Raw genomic sequence first — 14,690 nt, forward strand, 5'->3', positions numbered from 1 at the left:
CCAGAGAAAACAAGCTGACCTCCGCAATCACACCCACATATTCTAGTCCAAGATAAAATCTCACCAGCACCAGCGAACGCCAAGCCAGATGAATATTGCAGAATCAGCCACACCAATTCCGAGATAGAGACTGAGCCCGAGGTTGAGATCGAGCTATGCAAGCCACGCAGCAGAAGAAGCAGCCCAGAGGCATTGAATTCACCTACGGCTGAAACCGCAGACGAAATTGTCGACCGCGACGCTCTTCACGGACGGTATACAGAAATCGGGCAATGCTCTCTTGTTCTGACATCCCGGCGCTATTAAAGTGTTTTCGCACGACGAGCGCAAACTGATCTTTGCTTACGCGGTCTTGTCCGGTGATTTTGTGTAGTGGGGCGTCGTCGCTGGAGGTACCGTCGCCTGAGGTGTTGGATTTATCACGATTTGAGGACTGCGCACGGCGAGCTGCGAGCGCGGTTGGAGAGCGCATGCCGATTCCTTGGTTTAGGACGATTCGTGAGTATTCGTTTGAGTAGGCGCTTGGCGTGGAAAGTTTGTGAGCGTGGCGATAGGAGTTGAGGATTTCTAGGGGTAATTCGGACCAGGGGATCTTGAGTAGGGATTTAGATTAGCATGCTATTTTGCGCTTTGTCCCTGGATGGTCGTTTGTAACAGGTACATCGTGCCTGGGGCAGATCGAGATTCGACTGGCGTCGTTCTCGGGTCCTAGGGAGGGGAAAAAAAAGGCTCTGCAGGGTACATACCTTGGGCTGTTCTTCCACGACTTCCGGATTGACTGGTGCACTGGTTACAGGAGCCTTGTCTTTATTTGCTGCCGTTTTGCGTTTATTTGTAGTCGCTTTGAACTCTTTCGTACCGCTTGAAGCTTCCGATCTGGAGTCATCCACGATAGCGGTGGTGCGTTGGCGTGGAGGGGCCATTATCTGCGTGGCCCGGCGAGAGGGCGTGCAAATAAAGATATGAGGGTTCAATGGACGAAGACGAAGCTCTCGACGAAAAGAATTATGACCAGGAATTACAGGTTAGAGGAACCGATAGCTGTTCGCGGATTCGACTCGATGGTTCATTCTCCGCTACGAGGCGGAGACCGGAGGCAGAATCGGCCGGACATTGTTCCGATGTCAGACAGTACAAAGTATGATAAGAAGGATTGTAGTAAGGAGTATGAGTGAAGTAGCAACTAAGCAAAGGGAATATATGCTAAAGAAAATGAATACCAGGAACTGGTATATTGACGTGGTGCAGATTGATACTTGATCCCCGCGACGCGACAATTGCTTGTGAGTAGAGTGATTCCCAATTAGGCAATATAGGCTATGGAATCAAACAAGCCAAACACCTCCATGGATTGTCTTCCACAGAGGCTCACCGCTCCAAATGCGGAGAATGGGACATTGAAACCTCCGCAAACCGGATAAAGGAAAGGAAAGAGAAAGAAAAAGCGGACCACCCCCGTCGGGCCACCGAGGCCGCGCTTTTCCGGAGTGGGGGAGAGCCTTGAGGGTATTCCGAGAGGGGGAAAGGGTAATGGGGCAGAAAATTCCCTTCAAGGCGGCACGGTGTAGTTGTACGCGACAGTACGTACCTTAGGCTGGGCGTAGTCCGAATCCTTAGCTAATGGGATCTATACTCCAACATGGCTCCAAAATTTCCCCAGGGGCGAAACCCCGAGGATGTGGCCATGGCCAACGAGGCAAATTCCGAGCCTCGGAAGAATCTCGGTGGGATGTGTACGGTGGGACAACTTCCGAGGACCAGGGCAAAGTGAAGGCAAAGACGATACTATAGGGCTACCTCAGGAGGGATGTACTCCGTGCTACATAGCATTGTACAGTATAGGGGGGGGGTTAGCAGGAAGGAGGGCCGAAGTGTGGGGGAGAGCGCAAAAGAGAAGGTACTATGGAGAAGTGTATGTCAAAAGGAGCAAATTCGGCCTAACCAAGGAGAACCGGATTCACAGGCACGCCAGTCTTAGACCATCTTGAATAGATGCCAACTTGCAAATTTGCCCTGGCCGAGTCGGCACGGCAATGCCGAGTTTCTTGCTGGCCGAGTCGAGTCGGGCCCGCGGCTCCAGACACGGGAACGCTGGGTTTGGGGCAAGTGCCACCGAAAATGAAAAAAAAAAATAGTCAGGACTCAACGCGGAAGTCTTCCGTAGACCAACACACCGGCATCCCCCAAACCTGGTTCTTGTTAGTCCTCTTTTCCTCGTACAGTACTTCCCCCGAAGTGAAGAATTTTTTTCATGGAAAGGGTGAAGATCGTGCGTCCCGGGAGGACAGTCGCGCGATCTGCAATGTACCCGCGATCCATAGAATCGCCCGGCAGAGTTACCTGAGAATTGATGGCCAATCCGCAGAAAAGAACAGCCTCCTATATCATCGTGGAGTCAAACAAAGCCACACTAAGCCCCGCACCACGACATTGGAACGACGGGACCATTCCGTAACAAGCGAAGAATGGAAAAAAATAAAAATGGAGTATGGCACAATGCCCCTCCAGCTGGACGTGCTCCGATTTCACCCGATACCATGCCCTCTTTTTCCCCAGCCCTACACACAGTATGGGCTGTTTTCATGGGCTGATGCTGTACTAGGGACTCGGTGAGCCCAGGCCTCCAGAGAAGACAGTACCTGCAGAAGACTGTTCTAGCTGGATTCGAGATGCGTGCACAGTAATCCTTTGAGGCAGGTCCCCAAGTTAGTCCCAGGTTAGCGTGATTCAGTGAGAACACTATCGCTATGCCTGGTTTCAGCTGTCTTTACGGAGACTCCATATTGGCAATGAGTGCATATTGCTTGATCAATTGGGGCAGATGGGGTGATCGGATTGACCGGCCCGGTTGAACTCCATGCATACCCTGACGAGAAGATCTTGCGAGCTTCGGCGGAGACAGCCTCAGGTGACGGCGACGATCAGGTACGTGTAAATGTTTTCGTCCAATCCGTGTATGTACCTAAAAGGGAGTCGATATGCGATTCATCATCGGACCGACGTGCTAGAAAGACATGGGGGCCGAAGCCGAGGCTGGTCGGATAGCTATCAGATGTACTCTGTACTCGTAGACAAAGAATCATAACCATGGCCACGGACCGCTGAAATATGAAGCCACTGATGACAAGGTCACGATAAGGCCCGCCTTCACATGTGAAGATCACTGGGAGCTATCGATCTGGCTTGTGAACAGTGCTTGGGGCCAGACCCAAGTATGACGATGCACATGGTACTACTTCTTTTGATGTACATTCTTCCCAAAGCTGGCTGGTATAGATGTCAGGTAACACGTGAAAGATAGATTGGCCAGCACGACATTCAGTTCATTCTCGCTTGGAACGGACATTTGGAACCATGTGGTCGGTTGGGTCTGGGGCAAAACGAAACCCCCCCACCTTTCAGTTGTTATCTCCCCACGGAGACGAGACGGAGAGCTTGGTGAAGCCATGGCAGCCCTGGAGAGATAAGCCAAGTAAGGGATGGAATATCCCGGTTTGAGTATCTCCGTACCCCCTTCACGGAAGGTGTATTCCCCTTACTCCGTACTATGTAAAGATGAGGGTACTTCTTTTTCCCCGGTGGTCTCCTTGGTGGGTAACACTACTTACGGAATTCGGGCACAACAGTGGATAGAGTATGGGGTAGTAGGAAATTTCTCAGAAGTGGAGTTCATCCCTTTGAGAAAGGGGAAGGGAGGAGAGGGAGTGGAAGAGGGTGCTAGAGACTACCCTAATCGTACGGGCCTCACCGAGAACTCGATAGGAGATGCGGACCCATCATCCACCCCCCCTTTTTTTCCATGCTTTCTCTCACTAGCGTTTGTTCAAGGAGGTCGCCGATGAGTCTGGAGTGCCGCAATGATAGCTGCAAAGGGCCGATTCGCCATATCTGAATCTAGTAAGTCCAGACAGTAGGGTGCACACAAATACAGGAATAAGTGTTATCAATAAACATCAACCCCGTCACGAAGATCCCAGTTATCCTGCCACGGTGATTTGTTCCCCGGAGAATCAGATCGAGACAGTCCGGCCCCGCAATCAAAAGGGATTGGGATGATATCAGCATGATGGATATAGCCATTATGATTGGCTGACGGGATGATTGTTCCAGAAGCTGTGGAGCGCGGATCCCTCGCCTTGGCGGACGTGGCAGAGTCTCATAGAGTGCGTGGATATTGGAAAAGGACACCTCCGTATTCTCTTAGGTAACTGTTGCACGGCAAGTAGTAATTGGATCCGAGGAATGCGAACCAAACCTTCCCCGGATTTTGGGGCCCCGCATTAAGACCTGCCAAGCGTAACAATGTTACCCTGAGCTGATAAGAGAGGATGCCACTAGACTTTGCTGTACATTTGTCGCGACTTCGTTGGTGTATGGAAGATACTCTAGTTGGATGGGAAAAAAAAGAAAATGAGTGAGAAAAAAACCAAAAACCTTAGCTACTGCAAGAACAAAAAGAACTGGCCCCGACAAATGCGTCGTCGATCGTATCTACTCCTCCTTCTCCTCCACTCCTAACTCCACAATGGCTGCACCTTGAATTGGGAACTTGGAGTCGTGCTCTTGCTCGTGCCCGTAGCGTTTCGCTTGGTGAGGTTTCAGCAACAGGCAGCAGAAACCGGGGCGATTGGAAATGGAACGCAGACGAATCCCCGACCCCGGACCCCCTGTCAAAAAGTGAAGGCCTATTACAATTACTGCAATTTTATCAGGGTACAGGCTGAAAGGAATCTTTAATAATGAACGCTGAAAGGGCGAGAGCACGTCATAACTGATGCCTGTCGCAAGGGGGCTGCAGCGAGGGCTGACAGACAGGCATAGGTGTCCAGACCAAACCGGCGCATACCAAGATTCTTACCTCATTGTCTTTGGCTGAGGATGAGCATGAGCGAGCATGAAGACTAGTAAATCCTACTGGACTAGAGGCTGCCAGGATACTGGCCTGACTTAATTCTGATTTCCTGTTTGACTCCAATACGACGCAGAGGCAAGAGGACAGAGTTATAATAACGTAGTCGGATATCCGTTTATGGTTGCTTCGGGGTGGTTTTGACTAAAAGAAATCACGTATTGATGCGGTCGACGGAATTTGCACGGGAGTCGGAACCCCGACATTTTCCCGGACACTTTCATCCCTTCACGCAGTATCTAATAGTACATTGTACTCCGTATGTCCATTAACTTTCCTTTTACCCTTCTCCAAAACGATAATTTGTAATATGACTTTTGTATTTTCTTCAAAATTGTTCCACCTAGATTTAGTATTTGGTGGGTTTCCACTATTCTCTTGATAATCCAATCAGTATCGAATTTTTTTTCCCTGATAACACCGTATGATCGACCGCATTGGGTCATCCGGGGAAAATAAGTAAGTCTAAAAACAACCCACACATTGTTCCCCGGTAATGACAGATTTCCTACGGGGTAATGGCGTGATGAATGATAAACTTGCGGGGAAGAACTCTGATTTTTCATTTCTATTGCTGATAATGATGCGCAATCTTAGACCGTTACGGCGATGTCGGACATGAAGAAGGCCTATCACTCGCAGTACTCGATGACGATCGCGGCATGTGCTAGTACTCGCTGGCAGTCCCTAAGGTATTTGTTACTGTGACGAGGACACAGCAGCAGAACGCTCCAACACCCCTGCTGCATCTAGTCACACAAATCCCTGAGAAAGGACATATGTTAGACCGTTCTTATGCTGATCAGCCGATAGTGTTGGCTTGTTATAGTTGGAAGTCCTGAAGATTGGAGATTGCGGGGTATCCAATCTGTGACTCAGAACTGTCGAAGATCATCGGGTGCATCCCCCTCCAAATTTTGTTGATCATTCCGGAGAATTGTGCGATGCGATAGGGTGAGTGACCGCCGAAGGGAGATATGTAGAAACCCTACCACGCAACACAGTATTCTATCCTCCAAATCGACGCAATCGGCGACAACCTACCCCAATAGATCTGCCTGAAAGGTGTCCACCAGTGCACATTTTTTTTTATTGAACTCCCCCACGCTCTACTGCCTATAGTTATGGGTAGCGGTGTCGATCTATGTGGGATTGCGGGATAGTGGAGGTGGAGGATCTGCTTGAAAATTCTGACGGCGCCCACCTTGGGAAAGTGAAACGAGTTTGCTCGATCACATCATAGATTGGCACGGAAGTCAGCTTCCGATCTGCCACTTTTCTCCCCTCTGCGGTCATGGAGATAGCATCCATCCACTCGCAGGACAATGTTGGAGTCGGCGGCTGCAAATCTGCTGCTGACCACAGGCAAGGCATTGCTCGACTCGTCAGCTGAAACCGCATATCCCCTTGTCAGTATAAAGATGATAGGTAGCGTTTCGTTTCACCATGAAGTTTGTATGTACATAGCCACGGCTTCGGCAAAAAGCGGGTAATAGTAGTACCATGAAGTACTCCGTACCTGCTTTGTGCTTTACAAAAGCCCCTCAGAACAGCTTGCCCCCCCCCTGCAGATTGAGGCGCCGAGTCCGGAGGTTCTCCAGAGGTAACGCCATTCTCCCCGTGGAGAGGATTGCGAAAGGGGAATCCATCGGCGCAGTGGGGCGTGGCTTGGCCTGACCTGGCCTGATTGGGATTCTTCAATGAGGCGGGCCAAAGTACGAGTGAACCCCAGTCGGCAATCGACCCCGGCATCGCTCGAGACGAGTGATCAATCGCTGTCAGCGAGAACTATTTGAGAGGATTTCCACGTAGATACTATGGTCTTATCTTTACTGTCCATTATTTGGGCTTCTACTGTCTCGATATTAAGAAGACATCCGGGGTTCCCGAATCTCCACAATATCCCCCCAGACCGAGGCAAAGCCGGAGATCCGCCGAAACAGGATGTAAGGCAATGCTGTCATACGAGTGATTGATCTAGGATCGCCGAGACGTGGACATGGGCGCGGGCACTGGCACTGGCACTGGCAAGCTGAAATTCATGCCCTTAGGATCTGCGACTAGAGGCGAACCCCTTGAACTCCCCCGGGTACATGCAGCTTATCCGCCGTCCTGGATCGCAAATCGAATGGGATGAGGCGGTCATCTCTACCTACGAGCGGTTAAATGAAGGGACTAGCACGGAGTACATACATAGACAAGAGGTGGAATTGGATATCATCAATTACCCATTTCGGGACAAAGATGGCCAAATAGTTCTTGCACCAACCAGAGTAGACTGGTCCGTCACATGGCGGCTGAACGGGAGGGTCTTGCCGAGCAACGTATCTTTCTTTATCCCCCGGTCCTCCGCCAGTGGCGCAATCGCGGGGCGGTTATTATCAGACCATTCGGGAAATCCACGACGTACTATGCCTAAACCCGGACATCCTGATCGTGTGGCGAGGGGCCGACCTCCCGGGGAAGGCTCCGGTCCCCAGATTGAGCAGGATATGCCCCAGAGTAGGATAATCTGGAGTCTGGAGAAGGGGGAGACAGCGGCAATATTACACTGGTACTTGTACTCCGTAGAACTAGTAGTGGGATACCACGATGGAGCATGAACCTGTACCACAGATATGCCACTCATTTCCGACAGGCGCCGTTTTGTTTGCGATTACGAGGGCTGTAAGAGGGAAGAGAGGGTGATGGACTGCTTTGCGGCTGGAGTGCAGATTGGATTATCAGTTGTACAGTAGAAGACCATGGTCCAAGCTGAATTCGAATCTGGGGTATTCATAATAGTATTATTGATTTATTTTATTCTTTTAAATTTTGATTTTTGTTCTTATTCTGGTTTACCCTAATTTGAATCTTGGGTAAACTCCGAGTTGTTTTCGTAGGATCCGTCTGTATGACCTCTCGATTCCCCATGACTAAATCATGCTCAAATCGTGTATCATGTGTCGACATCATCGATGATCATTGCCATCGTCACAGCTTACTTAGCTTTAGCTCAGAGATACTTTCAAACGTAAAGGATCCTTCTTGAGATCATTTATGTTTGAAAGGATCTCTTGTTTAACTCTGCCAAAAAGTTTGAATTTTCCACAAGAAATGGGGAAGACACACCCGCACCCCAGGATCTTCTTATTGATGACCCCGGGCCTGGACCGGGGCGAAGGGAAGCTTGCCACCGATCACGATGGGGGAGGATGGAAGCGCATCATTATTGATCATTCTCAGATCATAGATTGTGCTAGAACCGGCCAATAGATGTAGATCATTCCTTCGTACCGTACATTGTATACTGTATTTCTAGATGGTACTTTTTGATGATAAGCAGATTCTCTGAGGCGCGATAGCCGGATATACTATTCACTACATTAATCTTGCACACTCGTATGGTGTGTGCTATGTACTACAGGATACTGCCAGAGTAAAGCCACGCACTCAGTTCTTCAGATGAGGTAATCCAAGGACCTTTTGGGTGACCCCACACTGGCGAGTCCGCACTTCGGGGATTCTTTGGGGCTTTTTTTTTTCTTTTCTTTTCTTTCCTTTTGAGTCGAATTTTATTTTATTTTTATTTAATTCTATTTTCATTCCCCTCCTCACCCTCCCCATGATGGTCCTACGTACTACTGCATGTGAATTATATGATTATTAGTATTGTATGAATTGTTAAATTGAGTAGATCTCAATTCATAAAATGTAATTATCAAGGGAACTGAACAGGAGAAAGAGATTAGTGAATCCCGATAATTCTGAGGTCGATCTACCGCACGTTGTTCACCCTTTTCGGATTTTCCCCGTCATTTTCCACCTTGAATTTCCTTTTTCGTCAAAAAAAGAGAGAGAGAGAGAAAAAGAGGGAAAAAAAAAAGTGCTGAAAAATCTTTTCTTTTCTCCCCACGCAATTCACTCAACCTTGTCTTGTCTTGTCTTGTTACCATCCGATCACTCCATTTTTTTATTCCATTTTTTTTTATTTCCAATTTTCAATTTCATTTTTTTATTCTTTTTTATTCCTTTTTTTCACCGATCCGACAATATCCTCTCCTTCCCCGATTTCTCCCTGCCCTTTTTTCTTCCCCCTCCATTCCTCATACTTTACTTTCTTCCACACCACCCCCCCCCTTCCCTTTATTACTTGCTGCTCCCCAGATCGTCATCTCCAGATTTTTTTTCCTCTCTTCTTTTTCACCCCTTGTTCACATACCTCCCCCATACTCTCTTCCTTTTTCTACAACATAGTCCTACATTTGGACTAAAATCGGAAAAAAGGATATAGATCTACTTGATCCCCCCCCCTCGACCCCTCTCTACACTAGACACCCTCTCGGTGGTTGATCGACCGGACGATTTTAGCTCCAAATCCATCCATCAATCCCCCCCTGCCTGCGCGCGGTGATAAATCAACCTTCCCCGACATTCTCTCTCTCACACCTTCACACCTCGGCATTCTTTAATTCTTTCTTTACCTCTCATCCTCCCTTTCTCTCCCTACTTCTCTGCTCTCCACTTCTCTACTTCCGGCTTCAACCCGGTCTCGTCCACTGCAGATTCACATGCCGCCCCCCGTCTCTTCAGTGGGTTTCTCCAATCTGCTGAATCCTCAAGAAACCACCACTACTACATCTCCATCTACTTCTGCTCCGGTCTCTCCCAACGGAGAATCTGATTCTTCTTCCATGGCGTCTTCAGTGAGTTTGTTACCGCCTCTCATGAAGGGTGCTCGCCCCGCCAATGAGGAGGTCCGTCAGGATCTGCCTCGTCCCTATAAATGTCCCCTTTGCGACCGGGCTTTCCACCGCTTGGAGCATCAGACTCGTCATATTCGCACCCATACCGGTGAGAAGCCTCATGCCTGCCAGTTCCCTGGCTGCACAAAGCGCTTCAGTCGCTCCGACGAACTTACTCGCCACTCGCGCATTCACAACAACCCCAATTCTCGTCGCAGCAACAAAGCTCAGCACCTCGCTGCTGCTGCCGCCGCTGCTGCCGCTGGCCAGGATGCGGCCATGGCCAGTGCTGCCAACATGATGCCTCCTCCCAGCAAGCCCATTACTCGCTCTGCGCCCGTCTCACAGGTCGGCTCTCCGGACGTTTCTCCTCCGCATTCTTTTTCCAACTACGCCAACCAGATGCGCTCCAATCTGGGTCCCTACTCGCGCAACACCGACCGCGCCTCTTCAGGCATGGATATCAATCTGTTGGCAACGGCTGCTTCTCAGGTCGAGCGTGATGATCACTTGGGGTACCATGGTGGATCACGGCATCACATGTTCGGTTCTCGCCATCATCATCACTCCAGCCGCGGTCTTCCCTCGCTCTCCGCCTACGCCATTTCTCACAATATGAGTCGTTCGCATTCCAACGAGGATGACGATAACTACAATGGTCACCGTGTCAAACGATCGCGCCCCAACTCTCCTAACTCCACGGCTCCTTCATCTCCTACTTTCTCTCACGACTCGCTTTCTCCTACTCCCGATCACACTCCTCTGGCAACTCCTGCTCATTCTCCTCGCCTCCGGCCTCTAGGCGCCAATGAGCTTCACTTGCCTTCAATCCGTCACTTGTCTCTGCAACATACTCCCGCTCTGGCGCCCATGGAGCCGCAACCTGAAGGTCCTAACTATTATAGTCCCGGGCAGGGTCACATGGGTCCCAGTATCACAGACATCATGTCTAAACCAGATGGTACACAGCGTAAACTGCCTGTACCCCAGGTGCCCAAGGTTGCCGTGCAGGACATGCTCAACCCGGCGAGTGGATTTACTTCTATGTCATCGTCGACGAACAATTCGGTCGCCGGCAATGACCTGGCTGAGCGATTTTAAACTGAAAGAGCCATTAAGAAAAAAAAACAAAACAAAACAAAACAAAACCTCACACTCCCGCTCTTTTTCTCCCCTCATGTCTCCCCAAAATCTCCATTATGCGCGCTACGAAACGATATATAGACTTTGTGCATTTTCTCCTGGATTGCAGGCATCAACGGTGTCGGATGGATTGGTTTATTATTATTATTTTTTTTCTGCTATTACTTTGCTTTCTGCGAAAGGCGCTGAAATCCAATAGACGGACCGGGAATATTTCTTTTTTCTTTTTGCTTTCTTTCATCCTGGGATTCTTATATCCCTGGAGCATCAAAATTTCGTCGTTCTGACTTGATTCCTTTGTGATTCTCCTCTCTGAGACCTGCGGTCTCCCTTTTTTTTTCCATTCTTGACATCTATTTTACTATCTCCCTTAATACTTGCTACTTGGTAGAAATCAATATCAATCTCTACTATACTTGCCAGCAATTTATTGTAGAATATCATCCCAATTGTACTCCCAGGTTGAATGAAGTGTGAGACTGCCCCTCCAACGACAGAATCATGCCAGACAACATACAAGCCAGTATAATCAATAACACTATTTTACAATCAACATTGTTAGTTACTACAACTAACATCCCAATCACATCTACTAACTAACAAGGTGAATCATACCACTGGATGATTTACCTGGTCAAAACTCAACTCTGCCCTCTAACCCCCCCCCACACCCCTCCAACATCTTAGCGCAGAAAAAAAAAAAGGTACATGTTTCATGAAAAGATAAAATCCATCTTCCACTTCCTCTTCATGCATACTGCAATGCTACTAGTCGACTATTCCCCACCCGCTACACGGTACAATGATGAATACTATTAATTCACTCGTTTCATAGAGAATACGAGGTTTGGAGGTATGTACACTGTATGCTCATTACTGGGCCGTTGGTGATTTGTGGAATGTATCTGTGGACGTACGTGTATGTGTATGCGTATGTGTGGAAGGTGTGTAGAGACATGTACATGTACATGTACATATACATAAACACTACAGACGGACTACGCCGGCAAACTAATTCAAAATGTCATGCATGCTGACATTTCGCAAAGGTACGAGAATTGCACTTGTGTGTGTTTGAGTCCAGTATATTGGATATACTGGACTGCACTGCACTGCACATCTGATCTGTATGTATCTCAATTTCTTCTCTTTGTCTTCCTATTCTGTTTTTGTCCTATTCGTCTCTGGTCTTGTCGCTTGATCTTCATATCCGATCCGCGCACATCTCGTCCATCATGGCTGTACCGGTACCTGCACTGTGCCTGTGTCTGTACCTTGTTTAGTCTCGCTGAGAAGTACCGAGACTAGTAATAGTCAAGTCCATCAGAGGAGCTGGAACTGGAATTCTCCGAAGTCCATCTGTTTTGGTTCTCCGCGCCCATCGGCCGTGCGGAGTATATCGGAGCCTGCGCTTGAGCCCCAGCACGTCTTCGCCATATCCTTCTTGTCTCTGACTGGCAGAGTGACTGACGTCTTCAAGTTCCTCCGACAGATTAGATCGATCGTAAAGTCTCGATTAGATCTTCGTAAAGATTGAATCAAACGTCCACAAGTCATCTCCCGGGAAGCACTGGCACTGGTACTGGTACTAGCACTGGCTATTGGAGCGAAGAGGTGAAGGGGAAAGAACAAAAAAAGAAAGCAAAACGATGGTCGGCATGCCGTCTTTCTCACCCTCTATCCCCGGTTTGACTAGCGGCGACTCCTCATCCATTTCCTCCTTTGATACCACCAGTTCTAGCGCCCTGACTAGAGCAGAAGAGATCGGTATCCCAGTGGGGAGGATATCGCAGACGCAGTCGCAGATACAATCACGACAGTATGAGCGCGAAAGACAGCAGGAACGACAACGAAGACGTTCAAGTTTAGTTGGCGAGAGGGTGGCTATTATCACGTCAAGAATGGGCTCTGCTTCAGGATCAGGTTCTGGTTCTGGTTCTGGATATCGCGGTAATACACGAGCTGAACGATCCACGACATCAAGATCACATTCATCGTGGAGTACCGCAACCCCATCAATATCGTCCGTTCCCTCCCAACCCATCACACACAATACAGCGGGAAATGGCGCGGAAAACGGGGAGGATGTAGATATTACCCCGGATACAAATCGTATCTATACCTGTCTTTTCCACATGTTGGATTGTCATGAGTCGTTTGATGATGAGAATCACTGGAATATTCATGTTCTCAGTCACTTTCGCACGCATCCTCCGCCACGTACCGCGCGCTGTCCACTATGTCCAAACACGAACTTCGTGGACGGCGATTCAAATCCGGTACCACTTTCCTCGATCTCGATCTCTGAGAAAAACCAGGGTCGTGAAAATAGTCCCGAATATCTCGATGGAGTAATGCGACGTGTTGACTCTGGAACTGATGTTCGAGAAGACGGTCCATACACAAGCATAGAACAGCCAGCAACCCCGAACACACTCATCGAAGGTCCAGACGGAAGTGAAAGTGAAATACCTGGACTTGATATTCGTGATTCAGGTTCAAGTTCAGGGTCAGGGTCAGGTTCAGCTTGGCGACGACTCCTCGATCACGTCGGGGAACATTATCGCTCCGGTCACACTCTTGCTGGGAGTAGAGCTGACTTCGAATTAATGCGATATCTTTATGGAAGGAGAATTATATCTGACGCACAATTTAAAGCGATGCAACTTGCGCCTGCACCCTCGAGTCCGGCGTATCATGCGTCGCAGGATGGTGTAAGGGCTAGTATTGGGTCTGCGGATGAACCGTATTATGCTCCTTATAGTCGACGGCGAGAGGAGAGGATGAGGGGCCAACAGAAGGGTGTTAGCGTTGGTGTTGTTTAGTTGGTCATGGCGATGATGATGATGGATTTGTTGGATTTCAGTTGTTTTGATTGTGTCTTGTTGATTCCTTGTTGGTTTGTCGATTCTCTGTATGTTCGGATTTCTGTCGTGATCCATTCGTAGATATTGTATATCTACTTTCTGTTGCTGTATTTGTAGTAGTTTGCAAGTTCTAGTTCGTATCTATCAGCATATCAAAATGGCAATGGAATACCCCGTTCGAAATGTATAATGGCTTCAAATTCAATTCGCTATGGATTCGCCGTGCAATTATGGTTTCCCATTGACAGCGTTGGATATTATAGTTCAGTTCACGAGAACTATTCTTCGCGGGAGAAATGCAGAGATCCGTGATCTCTGTCATCGTATTCGTTTGACGTTCAAATCGATTGAAATATTCTCAAATCTTGATGAATACTTCTCATCCGAACGACACGACTCCGTTTTGATTTTGATTATTTCAGGAATCGGCAAAACTCACGAGATGCAGTCGTGATAATGAGAGAATATAATTCTGCTCTCTCTAACACCCTGAAGCAGCACCTTTTCGGTGCATATAGGACCACACAGAAGTCCAATATATGAAGCACTAGCAGGTATTAGGGGGGGGAAGCAAGGAATGCGCATGGAGAAGAATTTGAGGACAAACGGTGAGGTGGACACGGTGGGCCACCTCGAATTTGATAGATCGCATTTCTATTCCTCGCTAGGACTCAGATTAGGTTTTCATTGAATTGATGATTTTTCTGTTTTTTGCTTTTATTGTAGAGTTGTTGGTACTTTTTTTCCCACGGAAAGTTGTGTAAATGGGGTTTCATGAGGTGGTTTTGTTTTTGGTTGTTTTTTTTTTTTTGTTGCTCGGCTTGATGTGAATAGCAATGAATGCGGATGAAGTAGTAAGATTGAGTAAAATTCGAGTTACACTGGATATCTATTCGGGCTTACGAGGGTGTAGGACGAGCTAGCTTGTTCTAAATTTACTGTAGCACCTGGGGATGTTTCCATCATATCATCAAGCTGTATCGCGTTCGTTGAGCTGGGATAGTTGGGGATATGAGGCTGTAGCCAATGAACCAAGTTGATATCGTA

General features: G+C 48.3%; 4 protein-coding genes across 4 annotated transcripts; 2 read left to right on the forward strand and 2 right to left on the reverse strand.

The window, feature by feature from the left end:
• Window positions 1-202: 202 nt before the first annotated feature.
• On the reverse strand, window positions 203-923 carry N7469_001621 (histone deacetylase complex subunit SAP30 Sin3-binding domain-containing protein; the record flags this gene model as incomplete). The annotated part of the gene is made up of 2 exons (XM_056640541.1): window positions 203-592; window positions 747-923. 2 exons carry the CDS (start codon window positions 921-923, stop codon window positions 203-205), a joined length of 567 nt encoding a protein of 188 aa, XP_056506298.1.
• A 3,568-nt stretch (window positions 924-4,491) lies between these two features.
• Window positions 4,492-4,896, reverse strand: N7469_001622 (uncharacterized protein; the record flags this gene model as incomplete). Its single annotated transcript, XM_056640542.1, has 2 exons — window positions 4,492-4,720; window positions 4,859-4,896. The coding sequence occupies 2 exons, from the start codon at window positions 4,894-4,896 to the stop codon at window positions 4,492-4,494; spliced, it is 267 nt and encodes an 88-aa protein (XP_056506299.1).
• A 4,563-nt stretch (window positions 4,897-9,459) lies between these two features.
• Window positions 9,460-10,734, forward strand: N7469_001623 (C2H2-type zinc finger protein; the record flags this gene model as incomplete). Its single annotated transcript, XM_056640543.1, has 1 exon — window positions 9,460-10,734. One exon carries the CDS (start codon window positions 9,460-9,462, stop codon window positions 10,732-10,734), a length of 1,275 nt encoding a protein of 424 aa, XP_056506300.1.
• A 1,700-nt stretch (window positions 10,735-12,434) lies between these two features.
• Window positions 12,435-13,601, forward strand: N7469_001624 (uncharacterized protein; the record flags this gene model as incomplete). Its single annotated transcript, XM_056640544.1, has 1 exon — window positions 12,435-13,601. The coding sequence occupies one exon, from the start codon at window positions 12,435-12,437 to the stop codon at window positions 13,599-13,601; it is 1,167 nt and encodes a 388-aa protein (XP_056506301.1).
• Between the last annotated feature and the right edge of the window lie 1,089 nt (window positions 13,602-14,690).

This window comes from Penicillium citrinum (assembly GCF_028827155.1).
Source record: "Penicillium citrinum strain IBT 23319 chromosome Unknown utg000001l:1.0-4955037.0:1.0-4956770.0, whole genome shotgun sequence".
NCBI classification, from domain to species: domain Eukaryota; kingdom Fungi; phylum Ascomycota; class Eurotiomycetes; order Eurotiales; family Aspergillaceae; genus Penicillium; species Penicillium citrinum.